The sequence below is a fragment of the Mus musculus genome, chromosome 1, assembly GCF_000001635.26.
Source record: "Mus musculus strain C57BL/6J chromosome 1, GRCm38.p6 C57BL/6J".
Classification (NCBI taxonomy): domain Eukaryota; kingdom Metazoa; phylum Chordata; class Mammalia; order Rodentia; family Muridae; genus Mus; species Mus musculus.
In genome coordinates, this window is record NC_000067.6 from 174,035,766 (window position 1) to 174,057,096 (window position 21,331).

Here is a 21,331-nt window from a genome sequence, read left to right on the forward strand (position 1 = left end):
AGCTAGGGGGAAAGTCTGGATTTAAACTCTGGCCTGGCTGCCAGTCTAAGCCACATTATTACCTCCAATGGGTATGAGAAACAAATACATGATTTGGAGAACAACTCTGACATAGCCAGGGAAAGGGACTCCTACAAAGACTTAACCTAAAACTGCTTCTTTGACATCTTGGTCTCTGTTCCCATGAACTTAATTAGGACTAATTGGAGGAAGCAAAAGGAAACGTCCCCAAAGCTTCCTACTACGTAACTTCTTCACTGGTGGTCTCTGAAGAGAAAATGCTGATAATTACTGAAGTTGAGGGCCCGTGTCATTAATTGGGCATAGACTTCCTCCTGGGAACTATTCCCTTGCTCTGGCTTCTGACTTCCCCAGTTTAATTAAGCAACTCGTTTGTTTTCTCATTAGCAAACTTGTTAGTGTTGCACTCTGCTCCCCTGAGTTGCTCTGAGGAAAAGTTTTGTGAGAGGATTTCTGAAGCTGCTCAAGGTCTGCCTCATCCACTTCCCTGTGAGACATAATGCTCCAACACGATGTGTTACATCAGTAGCCAGGTGATGTGTTACATCAGTAGCCAGGAGTGGGGGGTCAAAGTTCCTTGTCGTGGAAACAGGATATGTAAACAAATAGTTGGACCAGCTAAAGATAGGGATGAGCAAGGCAATTACCTGAGATCTACTGAAAAGGAGGAATAGTGGAGAGTAGCTTTAAACACTCAGCTCAAACATTTCCAGGATCATTTCATGTTAGTGAGCCTTTGAACAGAGAGGCACATGCATTCTTGTCTCCCTTCTCCATGTCTAGGGTTTGTACAATCCCTGAGTATTGCTTTGGCAGCTTATTTTCTTTGCTCACCACTTTTACTTCCGTGGCACTCCAGTGAAACAAGACAGGTCCCATACATGTACATCATTCTTCATTTTTCAAATACACATCAGAGGCTCCAGTTACTTGCCTGTACTAGACACTGACTGTGCTGGAAGAATTTTCAACTAAGGTTAGATGAAATGATGTTTATAACTCTCCAATTTTTAAATCCCATTTAGGTCAGTTGTAAGAATTTAACCAGAATCTATATATTTATAAATACCAACTTTGAAATTGGAGAGCAATATTCACTATTATGGGATAGGAGCAATATCATTTGTACTGTATTGACTAATGGAACTGTACTCACAAGAACACAAAGCCTTAGAAAGATGCCATCATTATTATAAGTTTAGAGAGGAAATGGTGCCTCTTGTGATAACGAGCTGGTTATGAGTGGGAGAAGGATCTCCTGGGTAGAAAAAAAGGAAGACAGGAGTGAACTCAGTAGTCAGAAATATTCCAAAGTGAAGAGCAAATAGAAGAGTTAAGTACGGTTCCTAAAGACACTTGATTCAGAATATGCAGGGCCATCAAATTCTACATCCTCTGACCATTACCACTGAGGTTTCAGTCAGTGCCATTGTCTAGGCTTGAGTCCACATGCCTGAGGCCTTAGTCTTGCTGACTGTTTCCATGGTAACAATGGATTGTGTTTTTTATCAAAATGTGACTAGGTAGGCACGTGTCCTGTTTTCCTTCATTGCTGCACAGCCTTAGCAAGATGTGGACCTATCCATCTTATATAAAACTGAAATAAAATTCCCCAGAAAACACTAACTTCTCCATTTTTAAAGATGTATCTATCTTCTGTCTGTCTGTCTGTCTGTCTGTCTGTCTATCTATCTATCTATCTATCTATCTATCTATCTATCTATCTATCTATCTATTTATTTAATGTATGTGAGTACACTGTAGCTGTACAGATGATTGTAAGCCTTCATGTGGTTGTTGGGAATTGAATTTTTAGGACCTCTGCTCACTCTAGTCAACCCCATTCACTCTGGTAGGCCCTATTCACTCAGTCCCTGCTTGTTCTAACCCAAAGATCCATTTATTATAATACATAAGTACACTGTAGCTGACTTCTGATGCACCAGAAGAGGGCATCAGATCTTATTACAGGTGGTTGTGAGCCACCATGTGGTTGTTGGAATTTGAACTCAGGACCTTCAGAAGAGCAGTCAGTGCTCTTACCCACTGAGCCATATCCCTAGCTCTACTTCTCCATTTTTAAAAAGACAAATGAACAAATCACATATGAAGAAACACATATAAATATTATAAATGCAATGTGAAAACATACAAGAATAGAAATTCAAAGTTGGAGCTTAAAGACTCCTTCCTTATGCTCACCTGGTTTCCTCACAACTTTCTCCTCTGAGGTAACTTGCTTCAGCTCTATTTCTGGTGATGGAACTAAAAACCAAGGAGGAGATATAATACTCTAAAGGATGCACAGCTCCTTAGAAAAAGCTTGGCAGAGACAGACAGACTAGTCTGTGAGTCTTGAATATTCTTAATAAAGTTAATTTATATTTGGTCAATAATAGTTTTAATTTCTGTATTACACCAGGAGATGCCCACTTCTTTTTAAAAAGTTTATTTTGCTTGTTTGTTTGTGCGTATGTGTGTTTGCATGTGTGTGCACACATAGAAGTGCATGCTGCTTGCACATGTGCATTTGAGTACATGTAGAAATCAAAGAACAGTGTTCAAGAGTTGGTTATTTCCTACCAGGTGAGGCTTGGAGACAGGATTCAGGCTTTCAGGCTTAGTGGCAGATGCTAATACCTACTGGTCCACCTATCTAGTCCACTATCCAATTTTACATCACTTTACACATTCTTTCTAAGAAAAGACCATGAAAATTATTTAAAGTAAATATAGAAGTAATTCTGGACTGAACTTCATATATATGAAGAGACACACATTCATCAGATGCATTTTGGCAATCCCGTCTGCTCTATTGCAACATTCTTGGCTTCTCTCACTCCCTACAAACCATGTCCTGGGTGTGGATGTGTTTTCAGGTTCTTTCCAGTTTAAGAAAGTTTGGTTCTGTGATTGCAACACCATTTTGAACTTAGGACCTTAAATGTGCAAGGCAAGCACTCTGCCTCCTGAGTTTTCTTTCCTGCTCTGCTCTTCTTTAAAAAGGAAAACATCCGATGCAGCGTTAGATGAGTAATTACTGACTGTGGCAAAGAGAGGGCAATATGTCTATACATATCCAGATATTTTTCTCCTTTAAGTCATAGAATTCTGGGCAAAAAGTCTCTTCTGAACTATATTTTCTTATCCATAAAATATAATAATGAATTCAAACTAAATATTAAAAGAAATAAAACATACAAAGTTGCTGACTGTGATCTGGACACTTAAGAGGGTATCTGTCTGGTATCAGATCTCCTTTCCTCCATATACACGACAGATGGTGCTTAGAAATGGGATTTACACATCATTTCCCATGGTTCGATCATTATTTCTGATGCTTTTTCTCCTTAATATCTTTGAATTTGTCCCTTAACCCCTTTGTTGCTTGTCTTTCCCTCTTGTGAAATGAGGACAGTAGATAAGCTGAGAGAATTCATCTGTTAAAGTATTTGATACATGTAAAACACATGGGGAGTAAGTGTCTATGTGAGGAAGACACTACTTGAACTTTTTACATATAAATTCCATAATGGAGGTTCTTGTTTGGCTTTTATATATTTCACATTCATCATGTGCAGGTCAGTCAAACTGGTAATAATTCAACTCAGCCCTTGCCTTTGTACCAACATGTACAGTGACACCCTGGAGAATTCTGTCATTCTTCTTGCCTATGTGAAATGGGTACCATAACTCAGTTTTCTCCTTACTTTTTGTCTTCCTAATGGCAGTTAGTTCAACCATCTATATTGAGCAGTAGTTTGGAGGAGAACAGAATATTACCCAAGCAGCACACTACTTGGTAACGCCTAAAAGAAGTGCTGACTCTCTCCTAGAGTAAATTAATTCATCTCTAGGCTCTATACTTGATGATGACACCAAAAGACCTAAAGACGTTTTATGGAGTGTTCAGTAGTCACCCAACAATGCAAGCAAATAAATGCTCATTGTTGATTACTAGAGCAGCACACAGTGTCATCATGTGAAAGTGAATTTTTAAGGTGAGCACAATTGTTCCAGTAGATAATATAACTCTATCCTTTATAATAAAGTAAGCCACAGGGCATATAACATGAGTGAGTGCTTCTCCAACTTTAAAACCTAGTTTCCCCCTTTCTGTGCTTTGAAACCCACCATATTCATCAAAATAAATTTTAATTGTGTTTTTACAACTTGTAAGCAAACTAATGTAAGTGTATTTACACATTCTGGATTTTTTTTTCATATCATTTCTGGAAGTGTGTTCTCATTTTTATAGATGAGATCCATGAAATCTCCTGGGTTTGTTTGTTTGTTTGTTTTTGTTTTTTAAGCAGTCTTTTGCTACAGAGCTCTTGAGTTGCTAACTGGGCTGCCTTGTCTGGCCTCAGTTGGAGAGGTTGTGCCTTGTCCTGCAAGATTTGATGTGCCAGGGTTGAGAGGCTACAGCAGGAGATAGGAGTAAGCACTGTCCGAGGGGGGACCAGAAGTGGGGACAGTGATTCGGATGTAATGTTAATAGTAATAATAATAATAATAATAATAATAATATAATAATAATAATTATTATTATTATTATTATTATTATAGAGATAAAGGAACCAAAGGGGGAGATTCTCTGTAAAATTATTTTAAACAATTATTCATCTCTTCCTTTGAAATCAATTCCCACAGCCTTACTATTAATTAGTTGTCTCTTAAGAAGGATAGATTTCACGACAAAAGCATCATCCCTGGTAGCAAGAAGCAAAGAAGTCATCTTAGGAATAGAAATGCTGTTTCACTTCTCTCTACCCAACTTCTTGCTCCAGAGGGATTCTGAGAGCTCATCATACTCACAGCTCCAGGGAACACCCAACGAGGGGCCTCTGGGAAAGCAGCCTTTCCAGGACCGTTTCATATAAGTAGATAGAGATCGGAATTGCCATTAGGGGGATGACACGGATGCTAATGCCACCAAATGGTCAGGTGATAGATGACGGTGGTAGAGTGTAGGAGATTACCAGAAGAGAATAAGGCAAGAGTTTTGATTTTGATCTTTCCTAGTGAGTAGCCTCAGGTTATGGAAGGAAAACCCAACCACAAAACTCACAATCATTTCCCAATATCCTAGGGAGATCAGAACTCATAACAGTTTCAGAAACCAACTGCCAAATCTTGTTCTTCTTCTTCATTTTAGGAAACAGGAAGTTGGTTAAGTAAAAAAAAAAAATCCCCTAGTTCAGAGTGTACAGCTGGGGTGTGTCAGAGCAAGGGCATGCAGCCAATTCACAGCTACTGCAAAGTTTCTTTTCTGCCTGGGGATTCTGACTCACACTTTTCTTCTTTGAAAATTCATGTCATCTGTCTCTCATGAAGCTCAACTTTTAGAAGGTACGGTATGAATGTTGGGTGAACAATCAGTAGATATCGTGAGCCTGAGAGTGAACACTCATAGAAGATTGTGGGACTGATAGTAAATACTCATAGGAGATCATAGGACTGATAGGGAATAATCAGGGCATATCATGGGCCTGGTAGTGAATAATCATTGTATATGATGGGTCTAGAATTGAATAATCATTGTATATGATGGGCCTGGAAGTGAATAACCATTACATTTCATGGGCATTATATTTTAGGGATTAATCTTAGAGTGTCTGCATCATTGTCAGGCATAGATCACTTAATCTTTCCCTACCAGAATAGTCAATGAAGTATAAGACTTCCTGAAAAAAGTCACTATAACTTTCTGTAGACATCAAGCCTTCCTTTAGAACAGACCAACACTTCTAGTTATTTTATTATTCTAAAATAGATGCACAGAGTCCCCAAGAAACATATAGGTCATAGGAGAGATTACAGTAGAAAGGTTCCATTTCCTTTTATTGAGAGTGGGATAGGGGAGAACTGTGTTGGTGGACACTCAAGAGATCAGGAGTAGAACACTCAGAAGAATAAACCAGGTGTCTTCATTTCTAGTTCTAGCCCAGCCACCTACTGATGTTGAAACCAATCATTTCACATTGATGGGGATGGGAGGGGGCTGCAGCTCCAGTATCACAACATAGGGATTTAATTAGATTATGTCCAACCTCAGCCATGTACTCAGAGTTGCTGCTCTTGACTCTAGGAGTATTTCACAAAGAGATGGAAGATCCTGACGTAGTTAATCTTGGACCTTAACTCCACCTCCTCCTTGGAACCATGGATCATGTCAACTACACCTGGACACGGACCTTCATCCTTGCTGGTTTCACTACCTCTGGTGCCCTCCGACCTCTTGCCTTCCTGGGGACCCTGTGCATCTATCTCCTCACACTGGCAGGGAACTTGTTCATCATTGTCTTGGTTCAGGCAGATTCAGGGCTGTCCACTCCCATGTACTTCTTTATCAGTGTCCTCTCCTTCCTGGAACTCTGGTATGTCAGCACCACAGTGCCCACCTTGCTGCACACCCTGCTCCATGGGCATTCACCCATCCCCTCGTCTGCATGCTTCGTCCAGCTGTATGTCTTTCACTCCTTGGGCATGACCGAGTGCTACCTGTTAGGTGTCATGGCTCTGGACCGCTACCTTGCTATCTGTCGTCCACTGCACTACCATGCACTCATGAGCAGGCAGGTACAGCTATGGCTTGCAGGTGCCACTTGGGTAGCTGGCTTTTCAGCTGCCCTGGTGCCTGCATGTCTCACTGCCAGTTTACCGTATTGCTTGAAAGAAATAGCCCATTACTTTTGTGACCTGGCACCACTAATGCGGTTGGCATGTGTGAGCACAAGGTGGCATGCTCGGGTTCACGGGGCAGTGATTGGTGTGGCCACTGGATGCAATTTTGTCCTCATCTTGGGACTCTATGGGGGTATTCTGACAGCTGTCCTGAAGCTGCCTTCAGCTGCCAGTCGAGCCAAAGCCTTCTCCACATGCTCCTCCCATATGACAGTGGTTGCACTGTTCTATGCTTCTGCTTTTACTGTGTATGTGGGTTCACCTCAGAGCAGACCTGAGGGCACTGACAAACTTATTGCCTTAGTGTATGCCCTCCTAACTCCATTCCTCAACCCTATCATCTATTCCCTTCGCAACAAAGAGGTGAAGGAAGCCGTGAAGAGGGTCAGTGAAAAGATCAGAACTTTGTTGAGAGACACCTAATTATCTCTTTTGACATTACCCACATTCAGGGTAAATGCAACACTCAAATGGCTTGTGAATCATTTTGCAGAATCAAAATAAATGCCAATAAGTGTACCACTGAGTTTAGCACTTACTATGCTGCATATGTTCAGTCTTTTAGACAGATCAATCAGAGGTAGAGCAGAATGAGCAAAAGGCATTTTTTTCTGAATCATTTTCAACATGACAATGAAGAAATCCATGGAAGATTAAAAACTGGCATATAGAAATATTTGAATTGTATTTGTGACTTTGATAATTATCTATCTGTCTGTCTATCTATCTATCTATCTATCTATCTAATCTATCTATCTATCTATCTATCTATCTATCTATCTATCTATCTATCTATCTATCTATCTAACCTATCTATCTATCTGTCTAATCTATCTGTCTATCTGCCTTGTACCTGGTCTGCCAAAGTTTTGGTTCTGTTTTTTAATCATCAGACCACCCCCGTGTGGGTATCTGATGGCTCACAATTTATACATCATAAAAGTGTGGGCGATAAGGTAAACAGTCATTGCAGCCTTGAAATGAAAAGGCCACCGAAAGCTAGCAGCAACATCTGACCTCAACACATGATCCCAACAGACAGTTTAAAAGACAAAAAAAAAAAAAAACATGGGTGACAGAAAGTACCCATTGACAGCATGTGTGGAGTTTCATGTAGAGCCAACAGCTCCCAGCTGATAGAGACTTGTAATCTTGAATCATCTTCCAGAAACCAGTTCTGAATCACATAACTCTTAGGGTGCATGGCTAGAGTCTAGAACTGCAAACCTAGTGTCTTCAAGGACAAGGGTAGCAGAGTTGAGGGTGTTGTCTGAGATCTTCCACGATCATGGAGTCTTTTATTCATAGAATGGATTTGAAGCTATATTTCACAGGAGCAGAAAAAAAATCTCAGGCTCCAGAGGGAAGGGAAATGCCACACAAATCTGCAGTGTCAGGCCCCATTGTCTGCTCAGTGCATGACAATGCTGTTCCCTTTAACCTCTAAGGTTTAGAGATTTGTGAATTCTGAATCACCAGATACACACTCAGAGATTGTCTGGTACTTGGAATGACAGAATTAAAACCTTGGCAGAGTCTAGGAACTGGGAGAAATATGTTACTTTTCTCATTCTTATGTAGTCCCACTACAAAAATAAAAACATTTACAATTTTTAATGCTCCCCACATCAGGATTGGTCATTATTGCTTTTATGTATACACAGTTATGTTTATGTGTGCTGCATGTGGGGTGTGTGTGTGTGTGTGTGTGTGTGTGTGTGTGTGTGTGTGTGTGTGTGTGTGTGGTATTTGGTGTGTAGTGTTTATGTGTGGCATGTAGTATGTGTATATGTGGATTGTATATGATATATATGTGGTGTGCTGTGTGGTTATAGTGTATGAATTTAATAGAGGCTGTATCCGAACTTCATTTGAAATATGCTGCATACAACTGGCTGACCGTAAACTTAAAATATACTCCTTTAGTCTACATGAAGCTTGAACAACAACCTTACAAGCATATATCCTGAAATAAACTTTAAAACCTTTAGAATATCTGTTCCCCTGACTGGAGAATGTTTTTGCAATCTGTTTACAAAAAAATTAGAAAGATTACTGGAATTGCCTTCAAGAACCAGAACCAACCCAGATGTTATCCAGATGTCAGGCTGACCTTGCCTCATCTATGTGTTAAAACTGAGTGGCTGGCAGGAATTGCTTCTCAAATTCCTTCTACCTGAAGACATTTCGATTCTAGTATTGCAACACTTTCAAAATCACAATGTGAACTATGACACAGGCCCAGCAGAGCATGTTCCGAGTATTTGACAAAAGGCAATGTATTGGTCAAATTCCCTGTTCTTTTTTATTTTTTTTCTACTTACTGAGAGAAAATCAGCTTTCTGACCTCACTTATTCTTAAAATATATGCAACAGAATACTTAAAAATTCCAATAAAGAATGAATGTTCAGTAAATAAATGGACCTTATTACTGCACAGTCATAATTAGAAAAGAGGTTGGAGATTTTCTTCATGGGGTCAAACCTTAATTCAAATATTTACTTGATTTATGAACTTACACGATGTAATTAAAATCTCTGTGCCTCAATTTTCTTAATCTGTTAAGTGGGTATATTAATAGGACCTAAAGAACTACATACATAGTGATTATTATCCAACATTTACCCCTCATTTCTGCAATAGGGATTTATTTATTAGAGATTGCTTGGCTTTACACATATCTCACATTGTGGGGTGTTATGCAGCATACTTAAGGCATTCGAATGAAGCATCTCTTTCTCAGCTAAGTGTCCAAAATCCTCCTTATATGACTGGAGAATTCGTACATGATCATTAACCCTTTGCTGTTTCCTTCAGTGCTGGGTAATATACTCTGTTCTGTTGGCTATTGTTTGGAGTTCTAATGCATTTTCTCCTTATGCATCTAACTTCATATAGGTACTGATTGTGATTTGAACGAAGTGTTCTCTGCACTGTCAGCATAAAAGAACTCTAGGAGTTGTTTGTCTATGCAGTGGCTTATTAAGTGGTTTGTCACTTTGGTTATTAACTTTGTGGGCCTCCGTTTCTAAGGGGTTCATGCTCTATGGTAGGGTATGGGTGCTTAAATATCTACTGTGGAGCACAAATGGTCTGAATACGCCTGAGGGAACAATTATACACCACTGATTTTCATTTAATTATATTTGAAGAATGAATGAATAGGTGAATAAACAAACAGATCTTTAAGAATTAGATGAGTGTGGCACATATTATATTACTATCCCATAACTCCATTGGGGAAAATGCCTTTCACAAATCTATTCACAACCCCAAACTTCCTTTGTCTTTCATTTTACAGCTGTGTCATCCCCTAATCTCATTGGATCTGTCTCTTTATACCATACAGTTGAGACTATTCTTACACAGTGCTTTTCAAAGTATACAAACCACATTTATATACTTTGTTTGTATAATGTTACTGGGTCTTCATCTCCTCTCCATACCCTTTGCATAGACACATAGTACAGCAGGGAATTAGAGTTTCTCGGGCCATCTCTGGCAGGAAGTGGCTGTGTATTTCTACAAATGGAGTCACATTATATAAATATCTAATGTGGTGTATGAAGCTTAATATCCTTGCTAATACTTTGCCACTTGTCCCACAATGGGATCTGAATAATGAATTTACTAGAACAGACAGCAAGAAGAGGTCACAACTAAAAGTGAACCCATCCTTCACACTTCCCTTGGAGTAGGCCCATCATTCCAACATGCGGGATATTTGGACTTTGTCTTCATCCTAGCACAATAGGTAACAAGGAAAGATGCAATTAGTAAGCACCATGGACCTCGAATGCAAACTTGCTCAGTTGTTTTGTAGAATGACTGTAGACCACAACATATCATTTATCAGTTACATTTTAACTATACAAGATATCATTTTTGCAAAGATTAGGCCATGATTTTATATTAATGTGCTATGTTTAAGGATATCATGATCAAATATTTAGATGAATAGAAGCCTATAATCCCTGAACTCATCATGCCTTCCTCATCATTCTTAGCTAATTGAAAGTTTCCTCCTAAGTAGGCTGATTTCTTTCAACTATTACCCCATGTCCTTCTAGATATAGTCCACTTCCCTATCAACGTAACTCTGTGTCCTCTTTACCCCTATCTCCACTTTAAATGTAAACCCATCAAGCCCTACTTGGGGTGCCAGAATATCCTTAGATATGTGACCTTCCATGAATAAGGCCCATATCCTTAAAGAAAACTGACTCTCCCCCTACCTAAAGCTACCAGTTACCAATAGCTCCTCAGCTTAGACCGGGACTTCATGTCCATCTCTGCTCTCCATGCTGTGATTTTGTCTGGCTTGATGTTAAACAAGTCTAGTGGATGCTGTCATAACTGATGTGAGTTCCTAAGGATATCTGCCTTGTTATGTCCAGAAAAAATATGCTTGTTGTACTCATCCACACTCTCTGGCTCTTATAATCTTTCTTTTTACTCTTCTATAATGTTCTTAATATTATAAAGTATTCACTTATTCACTCCTTATTTCTTATAATCATTTGACATTTTTTAAATGTTTACTAATGGCCCAGTGAATTTTTGTACATATTATGTACAGTCTTACTTTCAAAAAATAGAATATTTTAAAAGCCACCTGGATTTGCTCTAGATTACAACTCAATGGTTACACATTGCTCTTCTACTTGATGCTAGATAGCATGTACCATTTCTATGCTCAGGTATTTATATCTGATTATTAATAAGCCGAGAGACATAGGTAATGGTATGCATAGTCTATTCAGTTAATGGAGAGATCTCATTAAATGTAGAAATTGGATGACATCTCTTAGAGTTGGCAGACAAAAGAGGAATGGAGAAGGACAAATGTGATGTGAAGGTAAGATAAATTCAGAGGATTAACCTTGCCACTCTGAGACTGCCCCATTGTTAATTTAAGAGTTTAGATGAACAGTGGCCACTGAATTGTTTGGGACTGGAGAAGATACAGCATTGTATTGAAGGACAGTTGCAATTATTTACCCAAGTGAATGGTCAAATATTTCATAGGAAGTACGCTATAGTCCCTGCCCATCCTGAAGCTGTATTAGTAGTTATAACCAATGTATATATTATATCTTGGTGTCCAGTGCTAAACTTTCCACAGGAAGCTCAATGTCAGGGATCGAGTATTTTATTCCCACTTAATGTGACCTGTCTATTATTATAAAGAGAATACATTATTACTTTCACTTAACTACTGTATCTTCCCTTGTCTTTTTCATTGACATTAAGAAGACAGTACCTTTGGATCAATGAACAAGTTTAATGCTTCACACTCAGTGGGTAAATCCAGTTATCTTGTTATTCATCTGGACTGTAAATCTATCCAAATGAAAATCTGAGATAGTACTCAGATGAGATTTAAAAAAAATTCAGATACTGATATAAAGAGTTTTAAAGAAAATTAGAGTACAAATATTTTGTAAAAAAATAAAAAAAGAAAGAAAGAAAGAAAAGAAAAAAAGAAACAAACTTATTGCATTAAGATGTCCAGGGGAAAAATGGTGGTGACATTTATTGAGAACTGGTAGCAATCCTATTGATGGGGATTTAGAATACTGCATTTAGAATAGCATTAGCAGAGAACTAGAGATATTGTGCTGCAGGTAAGTATACTTGCTGTTCTTACAGAGGACCTTATGGAACTCTAAGCACCCATCTCTGGCTGCTCATACTGCCTGTAACTCTAGCTCCAGATGATCTGATGCCTTCCTCTGGTCTTTGAGCACACATAAATAGGTACGCAGGTATACAATACAGATAAATCAATAATTTTAAAAGTAAAATAAAATCTGGAATACTACCAGAGAATACTGCAGTGGCTAGGAAGAAGAGAGAAGTACAAAGCAAAGCCCCTATGAGATGTGTCAAGAGGTGCTAAAGTAGTACAAGCAATGCCTTATTTCAGGAGTCGTATTTCCTCATTTGTCTTCACCACCAACTCAACGTGAATCTTGATCCAAACCAACACTTCCTCTGTGGCTGAAGTTCTGTAACTGAAGAAGTTTAAGTTACAGGTTCCCGAAGCTCAGCACCCATCCGACATGGTGATAGCTTGTTTAAGTTACAGGTTCCCGAAGTTTCTGACATGGTGATAGCTTATGATTCTCTAGTTATTGATTGATTTGTACTAGGTTCCTTATGGACAGCCAACCTTTATTAATATCTGCAGAACATTGGACCAGAGAACCCATTATGGCCACTGCAGTATGAGGTGATGGTATGAAGGAAGAAATAGGGTCATTCAGCAGAAAACAAAAAGCTACCGTGTGGATTAGGTTGTTAAGTCATAAGGCAAATGATGCAGAATGATGGCAAATCTCCAGGCAAGTGTAATTTTAAAGGGGCAAAGCAATTCCCCTTTCCTAAAGTTGTTATTCTTTATGTGTGAATGAAGATATGAGTACTAGATTGTTTCCTTAATGTCATGTTATATGGTCATTGCAAGACAGGCAATATCCCTGGATTAGATTGCAGAACTCCAAAGTGTAGATGCAGAGGTAAGTCATTGGCGAGACACACACATCTCATCTGACTCATTTCTGTGGGCCTCACTTCTTGCCCCAGAGGGATCCATACTGAGAGTTAGTCATAGTAACCTCAGGGAACGTTTATTAAGGAGTTTGTGGGAGAGCTTTGTTTCCAGGAGCAGGAATTATAAATAAGGGAGTGTCTTGGGATAGAAGTGATACCAAGAAGAATGAGACTAGTTCTGTTGTAACCAAAAGAATGAGGTAATGGTTGGAGGTGGCACACAAGAGGTAAGAACAGCAAAAAAAAAAAAAAAAAAAGCAGCAGGAGGCAGCTGAATAATTGACCTTTTCTGAATAATTTCCATTTGAGTATGAGCATGACATTCTGCAGATATTAATAAAGGCTGTCCATGAGGAACCTAGTACAAATCAATCAATAACTAGAGAATCATAAGCTATTACCACGTCAGAAACTTCGGGAACCTGTAACTTAAACTTCTTCAGTTACAGGACTTCAGCCACAGAGGAAGTGTTGGTTTGGATCAAGATTCACGTTGAGTTGGTGGTGAAGACAAATGAGGAAATACGACTCCTGAAATAAGGCATTGCTTGTACTACTTTAGCACCTCTTGACACATCTCATAGGGGCTTTGCTTTGTACTTCTCCCTTTCTCCTACCCACTGCAGTATTCTGAAGTGTATCTCCCACTAGAATACTTCCAGAAAACACATCCTCTTAGCCAATGGATTATTCATGTTTCCCAAAAGTATTCAGCTTTGAGATATGTTCCTAAGATAGCCTTGTTTCTTGTCCATCATTTTCTCTTTCCACCTTTGATAAGAACCTTGATGAGTTCTAAACAAACCTGGAGAACCCCCAATAAGACTTAGATGTTAATGAATGAACATAAGTCTCCTTTTCCTACTATATCCTAGTTGTTGAATCCAGTATACAATAAGGATCATAATTTCGAATTATCATGGGAGCACTTAACTAGGAATGGTAGGAGAAAGAAGCAGAATTTTCCTATCATTTTATTTGTTGGGATTTTTCTTTTTTTTCTTTTTTTTCTTTTTTCTTTTTCTTTTTTTTTCTTTTTTTTTTTTTTTTTTTTGGCAAAGCAGAGAGGAGAAAATCTTAGGCCTGACTGCTGCCATAGTCTACAAATGTTGTTCTGTGAATTAAAACAATAATTCTATGTGGCCACTGTCACCAACAGATATTAAACAAACCACTTCTGACTACTAGTAGTCAAATCCTCTTTCATCCTGTAGATGGAATGGATTGAGTAGACAATATGTGATTTTGACTTGTGTGTTCTATACTTTGGTCTCTGGGGAACATTGTCCAGAGGAAAAACATAAAGGTGATTATTTACTGCCTTTTTCTTTCATTCCCAGGAATCATGGATCATGTCAACTATACCTGGACACGGACCTTCATCCTTGCTGGTTTCACTACCTCTGGCACCCTGCAACATCTTGCAGTTTTTGGAACCCTGTGCATCTATCTCCTCACACTGGCAGGGAACTTGTTCATCATTGTCTTGATCCAGGCAGATTCAGGGCTGTCCACTCCCATGTACTTCTTTATCAGTGTCCTCTCCTTCCTGGAACTCTGGTATGTCAGCACCACAGTGCCCACCTTGCTGCATACCTTGCTCCATGGGCCTTCACCCATCCCCTCGTCTGCATGCTTTGTCCAGCTGTATGTCTTCCACTCCTTGGGCATGACCGAGTGCTACCTGCTAGGTGTCATGGCTCTGGACCGCTACCTTGCTATCTGTCGTCCACTGCACTACCATGCACTCATGAGCAGACAGGTACAGAAACAGTTAGTTGGGGTTACATGGTTGGCTGGTTTTTCAGCTGCCCTGGTGCCTGCAGGTCTCACTGCCTCTTTACCTTATTGTTTGAAAGAGGTGGCCCATTACTTTTGTGACCTGGCACCAGTGATGCAGTTGGCATGTGTGGACACTAGCTGGCATGCTCGGCTTTATATTGCAGTGATTGGCATGATCAATACATGCAATCTTACTTTCATCTTGGGACTCTATGGAGGTATTGTGAGAGCTGTGCTGAAGCTGCCTTCAGCTGCTAGTCGTGCAAAAGCCTTTTCCACCTGTTCCTCCCATATAACCGTAGTGACACTGTTCTTTGGCTCTGCCTTCATTGTCTATGTGGGCCCACCAGAGATTCGAGCTGAAGGCAGAGACAAGCTTATTGCCTTGGTATATACTTTGCTCACCCCTTTCTTCAACCCTATTATTTATACTCTTCGCAATAAGGAAGTAAAAGAGGCTTTTAAGAGGGTCACACAGAGGATTAATGCTGTGCTGAAATGACTTGAAGTCTGCTAGGTTTATTGTATTCCATCATATGAAAATTGAAAGATTTCCCTGCTTATTGTATAGACAATTAACTAGTTGTTTCGATGATATGTCAAATTTTCAACTCATGAAATCTTTCATTAGGACACATTGTAAAATGTTGTAAGACAAATATAGTCCCTGAACCTACCAACGTAGGAGTGGGTGAGGACACAGATTTGAAGGGGAAGAAACAAAATGACGTTCACCTTTTCTCAGGCAGATGGAACTTAGTTAGAAAGTGAGTTGGTTTAATTTCTAGAATCTGGTCTGGCTATGTGTTAATGTTTCAGACCGGATTTTTGAAGAAAGACCAAGAAGATATTGAAATTAGTTAAAGATTTTGGAAGAGAGCATTGCGCAAATGTTGGGATGGACACCAGGGAGATATGAAAACAGAACACAAAAGTACATGGAGTTCAGTACATTTGGACAATATTCTGATAAATAATGTTGGAAGATGGAGTGGAGGTTTCCTCTAATAGGAAAGAGAGTGGGATGAGAAACAAAGTAGCCTAGTCAATTGGCATTATAAACAATTTATAAAATCACTGTCTGCACTCTGAATTGAGGCGACCAGGAAACATGGTGGGTACAGGTCCTGTGGGAAGAACTGACTTTTTGAACCATGCAAAGATGTAAAGACAAAAGGATGAATGTCTTCAGTTCCCTGCACTCATGAGCAGACAGGTACAGCTATGGCTAGCAGGTACCACTTGAGTGGCTAGCTTTACAGGTGACCTGGTGCCTGCATGTCTCACTGCCATGTTGCTTGAAAGGGATAGCCTGTTACTTTTGTGACCTGGCACCACTAATGCGGTTGGCATGTGTAGACACAAGCTGGCATGCTCGGGTTCATGGGGCAGTGATTGGTGTGGCCACTGGATGCAATTTTGTCCTCATCTTGGGACTCTATGGGGGTATTCTGACAGCTCTCCTGAAGCTGCCTTCAGCTGCCAGTCGAGCCAAAGCCTTCTCCACATGCTCCTCCCATATGACAGTGGTTGCACTGTTCTATGCTTCTGCTTTTACTATGTATGTGGGTTCATCTCAGAGCAGACCTGAGGGCACTGACTAGCTTATTGCCTTAGTGTATGCCCTCCTAACTCCATTCCTATCATCTATTCCCTTCGCAACAAAGAGGTGAAAGAGACCATGAAGAGGGTCGGTGACAAGATCAGGACTTTGTTGAGGGACACCTAATTATCTCTTTTGACATTACCCACATTCAGGGTAAATAAAAAACTCAAATGGCTTGTGAATCATTTTGCAGAATCAAAATAAATGCCAATAAGTGTACCACTAAATTTAGCACTTACTATGATGCACACACACTCAGTGTTTTGGACAGATCAATTAAAGATAGAGGAGAATGAAGGAAAGGCAATTTTCTCTGAATTCATTTCAGCATGATGATGAAGAAATGTCACAGCAGATTAAAAACACATAGAAAAATGTTTGAATTGTCTATCTATCTATCTATCTATCTATCTATCTATCTATCTATCTATCTATCTATCTATCATTTGCCAGGCACCTGGTCTCTGCCAAGGTTTGAGATCTGCCTTTTTAATTAACATACTATCCCTAAGTGGATATCTGATGGCTCACAATTTACACATCTCTAAAGTATAGGGGATAATATGAACAGTCATTGTCTCCATAAATTTAAAAGTCCACCCAAGTTTAGCAGCAAACTCTGATTTCAACACATGATCCCACCAGACAGTTTAAGATAGAAAGCATGGGTCATAGAAATTACCCAGTGACAGCATTGTGGAGTTTCATGTGGAGCCAAAATCTCCCAGCTGATAGAGATTCGTAATCTTGAGTCATCTTACAGAAACCAGCTCTGAATCACATAACTCTCAGTGCGCATGTCTGTTGTGGAACAAGAGTAGCAGAGCTGAGTGTGTTGTCTGAGGTCTTGCAGAATAATGGATTCTTTTAGTCATAGAATGAATTTGAAGCCATATTTCACAAGAGGATGAGAAAAAAAAATCTCAGGCTCCACAGGAAAGGGAAATGCCACACAAATCCGCAGTGTCAGATTTGTGATAAAACTGTTCCTTTTAGCTTATACACTTCAGAGATTTGTGAATTCTGCGTCACCAGATACACACTAAGGGATGGTCTAGTAATTGGAATGACAGAATTAATACCTTGGCAGAGCCTAGGAATTGGATGAATATGTCCTATTGTTCTCATTCTTATATATGTCCCACTTAAAAAAAATTTAGATATTTTTAATTCTCCCCACATCAGGATTGTTGATTATTGTTTGTATGTATACACAGATGTGTTTATGTGTACAGTATATGGTGTGTGTGTGTTGTGTAGCATTTGTGTGTGAGTGTGTTATTAATGTGTGTATACATATATGATTTATGATATATATACATATATATACATATGTGTGTATATATATATATATATACATATATATATATATATATATGACTAATGATATATATGTGGTGTATGCGGTTATGGTATGTGAGCTTAATTGAACCTGTGTTGTGGATAGCCCCGGGGCTATAATTATATTTGATGTTAATTCTGTTCTCCTGTGAGTGGTAGAGAACAAGGAATGAGTCAGCACTCAGGTGATTTCCTGTAAACCTGCTTCCCACCTTAATTTGTAAAATAAAGGAGAGCTGATCATTGGGCAGATAAAAGGGAAGGTGGAGTGGAAGGGAGAGAGAGAGAAGAAGGAAAAAATGTACTTCTTTAGTGACACGAAGTTTGAACACCAGCTTCACAAGCATATATAGCCTGAAATAAACTTTAAATCCTTCAGAATATCCATTCCTCTGACTGGTGATTGTTGTTCCAAAATTTTTACAAGAAACATTAGAAGGATTGTTGGAATTACCATCAAGAATTAGAATCAACCCAGAGGGCAACCAGGTGTCAGGCTGCTCTTCACAGGGTGACCTCATCCATGTGTGGAAACTGAGTGGATGGCAGGGATTGCTACTCAGCTTCCATCCAGTTTCAGAAGTTTCCATTTCAGGATTGTGACAATTTCAAAGGCACCGTCTGAGGAGTGACGCAGGTCCAGCAGAGCGTATTCAAAATATCCTAGAGAAAGAAAATGTATTGGTAGAATTCCCTGTCTTTTTTTTCTTTGTATTTCTACTTACTGGGGGGAAAATCAGCTTTCTACTTCACTTTATGATAAAATATATATGAGTGTACCTCAAGATTGCAGTGAATAATGAATGTTCAGTAAACAAATGGACCTTATTACTGCACCGTCATAATTAGAAAAGAGGATGGAGATTTTCTTCATGGGGTCAAACTTTAATTCTAATATTTACTTGCTTTGTGAGCTTAAACAATGTTATTTAAAATCGCTGTGCCTCAATTTTCATAATCTGTTAAGGGGGTACATTAAAGGATCTTAAGAACTACATACACAGTGATTATTATCCAACATTTCCCTCTCATTTCTGCAATAGGGACTTATTTATTGGAGAATGCTTAGCTTTACACATATCTCACACTGTAGGGTGTTATGCAGCATACTTAAGACATTCCAATGAAGCATCTCAACCAAGTGTCCAAAACATTCCTTACATAACTGGAGGATTCATACATGATCATTTTGCTGGCTATTGTTTGGAGATTTAAACCTTTTTCTCTTTATGCATGTAACTTCATATACATACTGATTGTGATCTGAAAGAAAGTGTTCTCTGCACTGTCAACATGAAAGAACTGCTAGGAGTTGTTTGTCTACGCAGTGGCTTGCATCACTTTGGTTATTAACATTGTGGGTCTCCATTTCTATGGGGTTCATACTCTATGGTAGGCTAGGTGTGCTTACATATCTGCTGATGAGCAGCAGATAGTCTGAATATGTCTGAGGGAACAATTAATTCAACACCATTGATTTTCATTCATTTATATTTGAAGGATGAATGAATACGTGAATAAATAAACACTTCCTTAAGAACTGAATGAGTGTGGCAGACACCATATTACTAACCCATAACTCCATAGAGGAAAAGGCCTTTTACAAATCATCCATAACTCCAGACAACCTTTGCCTTTCATTGTACATCTGTGTCAACTCCTAACCTCTTTGTATCTTTTCCTTTATAGCATACAATTGAGGAAGTGAAAGAGGCTTTTAAGAGGGTCACACAGAGGATTAAGGCTGTGCTAAGTTAATTCGAAATCCTATAGTTTTATAATTCACCATTTATAAATTGGAAAATTTAGCTGGATACTTATATAAATCATTAACTAATTGTTCCAATAATATATGAACTTTTCAGCTCAAGCAGTCTTCAATTAGGACAAATCAAAAATGTAGGAGAAATATTTTCTCTAAAGTACCAATGTGTGAGAATATGAGGACATATATTTGAAGAGGAAGAAAGAAATGAACTTCATCTTTTTTAGACAGACAGAACTTAACAAGAAAATGAGATGTGTTGATTTCCAGTATCTGGGCTGGCTATGGGTTTGCATTTTAGACTAGATTTTTGGAGAGAGATCCAGAAGATATTTGAAATTAGTTAAAGATGTGGGAAGAGAACATTGAGCAAATACTGCGGTGGAGACCAGTGAGATATTAAAGTAGAACACAAGGAGTTCAATATTCTTGAGCAATATTGTGATAAAATATGTTGGGAGACAACGTGATTTCCTCTAATGTGAAAGAGAATAGGATGGGAAACAAATGTGCCTTAGCAATTGGTAAACAGTTATAAAATCACTGTCTGCACTCTGAATCCAGGCAACCAGGAAACATTGTGGATGCAGCCCCTGTGGGAAGGACTGGCTTTTGAACCATGCAAAGATGTAAAGACAAAAGAAAGGATGCTTTCATTTTCCTATTTTCATGAAGCCTATGACTTTATTTTATTTTTTAATAATCTCATAAATATATGTAATCTGTTTTAAAGATATCCATTTGCCATTCTCTCCTCTCCAGTTCTGCCACCTCTCCCACCTCAACTTTTCCTTCTCATCTTTATCTGTTTTTAATGTATATTTAATTTTTTTAATTTGGATATTTCATACAATGTACTTTGATTTTATTTCCTTCTTCCTTGAGTCCTCACTGATTCTCCTCACCTCTCTACTCCTCTACTCCTACCCCATATTCCTCTCTCTCTCTCTCTCTCCTTCCCTTCTCTCTCTCCCTCTCCCTCCCCTCTTCTCTCCCCTTCCCACTCCTTCTTCCTTCTGCCTTCTCTCCTCTTATGCCTTCTCTGCACAGCATATGTGGTCCTGAGAACCACAAAGTAATGCAAGCTTCCATGATCCATATACTTCCAGATCCATCTTTCCCAGGAGATGATCCATGGTGAATGTGGAGTACCATGGATCTTTTAACTTGCCTGGCATTTGAATAACTTGTGACAATTATGAAGCTTTACATTCAATTACTAATAAGATTTCCAGCAGTAGTGTTCTGATTTCTTTTGCTCACTATTTAATAAAAGCACCTGAGTGCTGTATTTAAGAAAGACTGACAGAGGCACTATTGCTCGTGTTTAATATATCTAATATGTTTGCCTCAATTTGACTAACATTCACAACTGCCTAGTGATGGGGTTTTAGAAAATTGTATTTTATATAGTTTTATTGAGAAAAAGAATAAACATTTCTGACGAAGTAATATCTAAACGATTGGCTTTATGTTTGCAGTTAGTGTTTATTACCTTCAAAAGAGGTGTCTTGCTTTTATTTTTTACTTCTTACTTAAGAAGGAGGTTCAAATGACATTTCCCCTTTGACTT

The 21,331-nt window shown here is 38.9% G+C and overlaps 2 protein-coding genes and 1 pseudogene across 2 annotated transcripts; all 3 read left to right on the forward strand.

The window, feature by feature from the left end:
- Positions 1 to 6,167: 6,167 nt before the first annotated feature.
- On the forward strand, positions 6,168 to 7,171 carry Olfr433 (olfactory receptor 433). Its single transcript, NM_146717.2, has one exon. The coding sequence runs from the start codon at positions 6,187 to 6,189 to the stop codon at positions 7,129 to 7,131; it is 945 nt and encodes a 314-aa protein (NP_666928.2). The 5' UTR covers positions 6,168 to 6,186; the 3' UTR covers positions 7,132 to 7,171.
- A 7,438-nt stretch (positions 7,172 to 14,609) lies between these two features.
- Positions 14,610 to 15,548, forward strand: Olfr432 (olfactory receptor 432). The gene has a single exon (NM_146716.2). It carries the CDS (start codon positions 14,610 to 14,612, stop codon positions 15,546 to 15,548), a length of 939 nt encoding a protein of 312 aa, NP_666927.2.
- Positions 15,867 to 16,775, forward strand: Olfr431-ps1 (olfactory receptor 431, pseudogene 1; annotated as a pseudogene).

Excerpts from the sequence above, each read along its gene's own strand:
- Olfr432 (NM_146716.2), top strand. The coding sequence starts at position 14,610 with ATGGATCATGTCAACTATACCTGGACACGGACCTTCATCCTTGCTGGT.
- Olfr433 (NM_146717.2), top strand. The coding sequence starts at position 6,187 with ATGGATCATGTCAACTACACCTGGACACGGACCTTCATCCTTGCTGGT.